General features: G+C 35.7%; 1 protein-coding gene across 4 annotated transcripts; it reads left to right on the top strand.

The window, feature by feature from the left end:
- The first annotated feature begins 603 nt into the window (after nt 1-603).
- Nucleotides 604-6,090, top strand: LOC21392013 (NADPH-dependent diflavin oxidoreductase 1). Of its 4 annotated transcripts, XM_024170363.1 has the most exons (13): nt 604-866; nt 1,038-1,180; nt 1,284-1,361; nt 1,474-1,578; nt 1,904-1,995; nt 2,249-2,433; nt 2,729-2,832; nt 3,631-3,705; nt 3,854-3,964; nt 4,069-4,200; nt 4,442-4,561; nt 4,870-5,086; nt 5,178-6,090. In XM_024170363.1, the coding sequence occupies exons 2-13, from the start codon at nt 1,043-1,045 to the stop codon at nt 5,705-5,707; spliced, it is 1,887 nt and encodes a 628-aa protein (XP_024026131.1). In that variant the 5' UTR covers nt 604-866; nt 1,038-1,042; the 3' UTR covers nt 5,708-6,090. The 4 variants fall into 4 exon arrangements, with proteins under 4 accessions (XP_024026131.1, XP_024026132.1, XP_024026130.1 ...); XM_024170364.1 differs by having other exon boundaries at nt 604-1,180; nt 2,735-2,832; XM_024170362.1 differs by having other exon boundaries at nt 604-1,180.
- Nucleotides 6,091-6,899: the final 809 nt, after the last annotated feature.

Raw genomic sequence — 6,899 nt, 5'->3', positions numbered from 1 at the left:
TGTCTGTTTATGAGAACTTTTTACTGTAACAAAACTCAAATTTTAAACTCGAATCGGTAAAATGAACGGAGTCTAAATATCTAAAATTTACGTAACCTACATGTGCTTACAATCTTTAAAAAATTGATACTTTTATTCCTAGAATTTATTAAAGTTGTAATTTTTCAGAATAAATTACAGTGTTACACTCTAAATTATTCATTTTTTTACATAATAAGCTCTAAATTTTTAATTTTAACAAATTGCATCTTAAAATTTAAAATCAGTTGTAATTAGAGTATAATAGCTCATAAACATTATTAAATTTGACAGTTTTAAGACACGAGATTTGTACATGAAAGACATTATTATCATTTTTAAATCACGTCATGTGCAAATCTCGTATCTTAAACACTGTAATTTGATAACGCCGTCAACTATCAGACCTTAATTATAAATGGTTTTAAAATTCATGGTAAAATTTATTAAATTGAAAGTTCGAGATCTATGTAAAAAAAAAAAAAAAAAAAAAAGAATACTTGGGATGCAATTTATTTATTTTTAAGCTCGGGCCTATTTTTGTACTGTTTTGAATTTTTGAGGACAAAATAAGACTGCGGCTATTTTTGGTGGGTCAAATTTAAGATTAACCCTAATACAAGGATCTCCAACTAGAAGTTGCGTGTCGTCCCCGCAGCAGTTCTACGCCGGCTGTCCGTTGGTGGTCTCCTAGAACGGCTCCTTACTCGTCTGCGCCGGCAGTGAGTCAATCAAGATCGTCGATTTCTTCAACGCCGCCATTCGCTCCACCATCGACGGCGGAGACCTTCGTGCTCAGCCCTGACGACAAGTTTCTCTTCTCGTCCGTCTACAGTCGCCAGATTAGGGTTTGGGATCTCTTCTCCTTCAATTGCATTAGGTCGTCGAAGGCAACAGAGGCTACCAAAATGATTTTTTTTTCCCTTATCACAGAATTTTAATTCTCTAAAATCTCAGTTACAAAGCTAATTCAATTGGTCTCTACCTACCATTGCCTTTGGTTTCTTCGTTAATTGCAGAGGCCATGGAAGAGAGACCTAAGCTACTGATTCTGTATGCGACACAGACGGGAAATGCGTTGGACGCGGCTGAGCAGGTGGCACGTGAAGCCGACCGCCGAGGCTGCTCCGTCAAGCTTCTTTCTGTAGACGAATACGACGCCGTAAGCCTTCCGTTCCATGCTTTAATTCTACTTACTCACGCCTGTTTGGTTCTCGAGAAAATTAGTCCTTTATTGATTCGGATGTTAATTTTTTATTTCTTAGGTTTCCTTGCCACATGAGAGCGCGGTGGTGTTTGTTGTTTCAACGACTGGCCAGGGAGATACTCCGGATTCCATGAAGGTTGGTTTGTAACCTATCATGGTGCTATATTAACAATGAAGATTATAACTTTATGGTTTTGCAGCATTTTTTTTGTTGTTGTTAATTTTGCATCCTCATTATTTATATGCAGGGATTTTGGAAGATCCTTTTGCAGAGAAATCTGGTTCAGAATTGGCTAGAAGGAGTTCATTATGCTGTTTTTGGTTTGGGTGATTCTGGTTACCAGAAATACAATGTAACGATATCTCTTTCTCTTTTTAGTCTTCTTGATATTTGTTGCATAAATTATCTGCTTGAGTTTATGTAAAAGATGGTGAATTGGGTATAGAGTATCATGATCATTTGTTGCTTTGATAATTGATAAAGATCAAGGCTTGTGAAGGAGTCTAGTCACGAACATGTTTTACAGACTTTATGTGTTTTAGCTCTATCTTTTTTTAATCTCTTTTTTTTTAATCTTTTTTTTTCTTTTTTTGCTGACATCTGGTTTAGCTTTATGTGATTGTGGAGTTTATTGCTAATGATGCATGGAACTTAACAATTTTTTTCACTTCTTTCAGTTCGTTGCAAAGAAGCTTGACAGGAGACTTTCAGATCTTGGGGCAGTGGCCATTGTTGAAAGAGGTTTGGGAGATGATCAGCACCCATCAGGGTATGATTTCGGTAAAATATAAATTGTCTAGAAGTTTTGCATTAACTAGCAGAAAGATCAGAAAGCATCTATTTTTATCTGAGTCTAACTTTGACGCTTTATTCCTGTCATTGAGATTTCAAACGTTTAGTTGCTTGAGGCACCTGGTATATTATAACAAAAATGAAATATCTAAGCTCTTCTATTTTTGATTCCAAAATATTGTTTTCTTTTGGCAATTTACTTGACTCATGAGAAGAATTTCCCTCGACAGGTACGAGGCTGCTCTAGATCCATGGATGACATCTTTGTGGGACATGTTGAATAAGATCAACCCTAAATTCTTCTCAAATGGTCCAGATTATATTATTCCATCTAAGCAGTCTATTGGTCAACCAAAATTTCATATCACATATCATGTCATGGCCAAGACAAATTCACAATTTTCATGTAATTTAGGTAACTTACCTGTGTGGATTTCTCTACTTTGTATAGCCACAACAAGTCCATATTTCAAATTTGTATAGTTTTTTAAACAGCTCATGATCACTACAGTCCTTTGACTATACCTCTGTAGTAATTTTCGCTTAACTCTCCTAGTCATTTATGCTGCTTTTGCTTATTCATATGATCAAGACAATATACCAAGCTTATTCAAATTTTTTTCTTTTGTTTTTTAAATGTATATGGGTCTAGCAGTTTCCTTTTGCAAATAATTGGTTTAGTTATGTCCCACTAAACATTACCTGTGTAGTTTCAGATTTAAAATGTACTGAGATGCAAATTGCAACAGCTCGGAGTATGTCTGCTGCAAAATTTTCTCGTGACAGGAATAGGCCAGACTGCTTTCTTAAATTGGTATGATTGCATTCTCTATCATAGTAGATGCCAAGTTTTTCGATTTCATACTTTACAGGGTTATCAAATTTATTGACATATATTTATAAACAAAAGAACGTAGATAATTGGCGTTGAATCATGTCTCTTGGTTAAGAAAACGAACTGGAAAAACTCATTGTTGATCCCGATGGAGACGAATCTATATCATCAATATGCTAACAATTTTGGTGTAAATGAACAAAAACATTGAGGGCGCGTTTACCAAACTGTAAAGGAATGTAATGGGATTTGAAAGGAAAGTAAAGTAATAGGATTAAGGGTCATTCATTCTCTTTCATATGTTTGCTTGACTATTAGATGGTGTAATGGGAAACACCTCTATTCCCTTTCTTATGTTTACTAAAATTAGGAATAGTAGTGTTATGAATGTAATCACTAAAATGTCCTTTTACACAATTAAATAATCATTGATTGTATAGTATTTAACTCATTGAAGGTAGATAAGTAAATTTAGCATTCATTCCCTTTGACAAGAAATGAATACTAACAGGGGTGTAAGGATTGATATTCCCTTTCTTCATTCCCCATTTTGTGTAGGGCCCACTAAATCTCTATTACTAATTTTGTAGTAAACACATTATTCGATGGGAAAGGGAATCACTCCTTACGTCCCCTTTCCCTTTGATGCAAAGTAAACATGCCCTAAGTATCTTAAACAAGGGATATAAGAATCATGGTTTAGCAAAAAAAGAAAAGAAAAGAGAGGAGTCTTCTTGTTGTATGCATTATGTAACTCTTCTACGCTTGCTCGTACAGGTAAAAAATCAACCACTAACTAAAGAAGATTATGGAAGAGATGTGCGCCACTTTGAATTCGAATTTGTTTCATCTGTAAGTTTTCTGCTCTCCTTGAGTAGAAGCTACTTAATTTCCATTTCTCAGTACTTGCTGTGTTCAAGCAAAATTATCGTGTTTTTCCCTTTGTCATCCAAAAGTCCTCTTCTTTTTATTCTTTATTTTTAAAAAAAATTATAAACAGGTTGTTGAATATGAAGTTGGAGACAACGTTGAAGTTCTCCCTGGTCAGGATCCAGCTTTAGTGGATGCTTTCATACAACGTTGCAATTTGGATCCTGAAGCTTTTATAACTGTAAGTAGTTTCTCTTGTATATACCTTATTATGGGTGATAGTACTCGGTCTTGGTCAAGATTTATGCCGCCTAGATATTTCCTTCGACAAACAATTAATTTCAGGTTCATCTTGTGGAGAGGGAGAATGACCTTGATGCTCATGCAAATGCCACAGCAGTACCTGTAAAATTAAAATCTTTTGTCAGCATGACAATGGATGTTGCATCAGCTTCACCTCGGCGCTATTTCTTCGAGGCAAGGACCCAGTATGTTTTCAACTCTTGGTTTTTACTTGCAATATCTGGAGACAATCACCACAGTTTATATGAAACTCTACGTTACCTATTTTAATCATACTATTCCATGAGCTATTGATTGTCATTGCTAAATTAAATGCATTAGTTCGTGCTTTATCATTAACTGAAATCAAGGAATATTTTACCAAACATGTGCATTCAAGTACTCTTCTTTATTATCATGCTTTTGCTTTTGCTAGGTCATGAGTTATTTTGCTACAGCTACTCATGAAAAGGAAAGACTGCATTATTTTGCTTCACCTGAAGGAAGAGATGACCTATACCAATACAATCAGAAAGAACGGAGGACTGTTCTGGAGGTGATGTCAAATTAATATGTGCATTTCACCCTCACTCGGGCCGTCACATTATTTAGTTATTATTTTTCTTTGCAGATTGTTCTGTGTGCGTGCGCTGCATTGTTCTCTGAATATGGCATATTGTTGCATGAATGCTGATATCCATCCCAAACATAATAATTTTTCCATGCCAAAACCTTTTAAAATATTAAAACATAAATTTAATCGATCATTTCGCAGGTTAATAATTAACAGATTTGTTAGATGCCAGCTGAGTTGTTTGGTAATTGTCACATCATTAGACCAGTCTTTTTTTCCTTGTGATACAGGTATTAGAAGATTTCCCTTCCGTTCAAATGCCGCTTGAATGGCTGGTGCAGTTGGTCCCTCCTTTGAAAGCAAGAGCTTTTTCAATATCTTCCTCCCCAGCAGCTCATCCGAACCAAGTGCACTTAACTGTAAACGTGGTGTCATGGACTACATCGTTTAAAAGGAAACGTTCAGGTCTCTGCTCAACGTGGTTAAGCAAGCTTGATCCTAAACAATGTAAGGCATAAATTCAACTCTTCAAGTACATTATTGGTCGGTGACCGTATGGCTTTGTGTAGGTATTTATTTATTTGTTTTTCACGGACAGGCATCTATATTCCAGCTTGGTTCAATAAAGGTTCCCTTCCTCCTCCACCACCTTCACTTCCTCTCATTCTCGTTGGGCCTGGAACCGGTTGCGCGCCATTTCACGGATTTGTGGAGGAGAGAGCCATCCAAAGCAGAACTCATGAAACTGCACCAGTTATATTTTTCTTTGGCTGCCAAAATGAGGAAAATGACTATTTGTACAGAGATTTTTGGTTGTCCCACACCCAAAATGGCGGGGTGCTTTCTGAAACAAAGGGTGGCGGCTTTTTCGTTGCCTTCTCGAGAGATCAGCCACAGAAGGTTTATGTGCAGCACAAGATGCGCGAACACAGCCATATGGTCTGGAGCTTACTGAGTGAGGGGGCTGCTGTGTATGTTGCAGGCTCTTCCACTAAAATGCCCTCGGATGTGTTGTCGGCCTTTGAAGAAATTATCTCCAAAGAAAGCGGGCTTCCAAAAGAATCTGCTGTGAGATGGCTTAGGGCACTTGAAAGGGCTGGCAAGTACCACGTAGAAGCTTGGTCTTGACATTTGCTGGAAATATTTATGATTTTTGCCAATTGCCAATAAGAGAGCAAGAAAGCCTAGCCATGCAGTTAAAGGTACTCAAGATAGAGTTCACCAATTAAATTCGATAATAATTTTGGTTACAGTTGGTTTCGGTTGGAGATTAGTAATATGAGCTTACTGCCAGGCGTAGAGTGAATAGCCCCATGATGTTTAAATTGCGAACGTTTTGTTTCAAGAGGAAAACGAGCCTTTTTATACAGAACCAAAATGATATCCCAATTTTGCTTACACTATTTGGTATCCGCATTCCTATATTTTTTTTATTTCTTAAGCAAAGGTTTTTTTGCTTGTAAGTTGTGACTGTTTGCTTAAATTATGGCAAGAAATGAAATTAAAAATACTACAACTCATTTGGTAGAATTTATCTACTTGTGCCAAGTTTTTTATGGATTAACAATTTTGAAAAAATAGAGAATTTATTTTTAAGAATGTATGAGTTTGAATTTTTACCTCGTACTCTTGATAAATAGTCTTTTATTAGTGTAATTATTTAACTAAAAATGTTATGAATTAAAAGTAAAAGATAAAAATTTTGAACGATACACTTTCAAAAGGTATTTGATTACCCCTTCAATTGTACATGCTTCTAAACTTTCCAAAACCAAAAAAAAAAAAAACAAGGATGATTTGGAGAAATGTTAGACTTTAAAGGGAATTTTTTTTTTTTAAAAAAGTTTTTTTTTTTGTTGGATTAATAGATAGCTATGTTTTTGCAAATTATATTTCTCGGGAAAATTTTTACTTTGTTGGTAGAAGAATTCTAGGTACCTATATCGGGGATTAAACTGAGGAAACCTCACCCTCTTCGCCAGAGAAATCAGCACGAAACAGACGAGGTCAATGGCGGATTCCGAGATAAAGGTGAAAATTTTGTTGATTTTTCTTGTTGATTTTTTTTTCTTAGGTATTTATTGTTTTTTTTTCTTTTATCATTTTCTGTCATCTTAGAAAAAAAAGGTTTTGGAGGAGGAGATAAAAGCATATAAGATCAGCTATTTGAAATTTTTAGGAGTCATTGGATTGTCATTGTGCTCCTTCTTTGGTCTGTGACTCTGTCTGATGGCCAGTCATATCATTATGTCTGCTTGGTAATTTTATTATGACCGATCATAAGACAGGTACATCGTGCGGTCATAAGAATATGACCGAC

This window comes from Morus notabilis, unplaced genomic scaffold (assembly GCF_000414095.1).
Source record: "Morus notabilis unplaced genomic scaffold, ASM41409v2 Scaffold1006, whole genome shotgun sequence".
NCBI lineage: Eukaryota > Viridiplantae > Streptophyta > Magnoliopsida > Rosales > Moraceae > Morus > Morus notabilis.
The sequence above is the reverse complement of the archived record's forward strand: the minus strand, read 5'-3'. Positions and strand labels throughout refer to the sequence as shown.

What these genes read in the sequence shown, in the direction of transcription:
- LOC21392013 (XM_024170363.1), top strand. Translation starts at nt 1,043, where the DNA reads ATGGAAGAGAGACCTAAGCTACTGATTCTGTATGCGACACAGACGGGA. An exon ending in GATGATCAGCACCCATCAGG is followed by an intron (nt 1,996 to 2,248) that starts GTATGATTTCGG and finishes TTCCCTCGACAG; the next exon opens with GTACGAGGCTGCTCTAGATC. An exon ending in CTCGGCGCTATTTCTTCGAG is followed by an intron (nt 4,201 to 4,441) that starts GCAAGGACCCAG and finishes TGCTTTTGCTAG; the next exon opens with GTCATGAGTTATTTTGCTAC.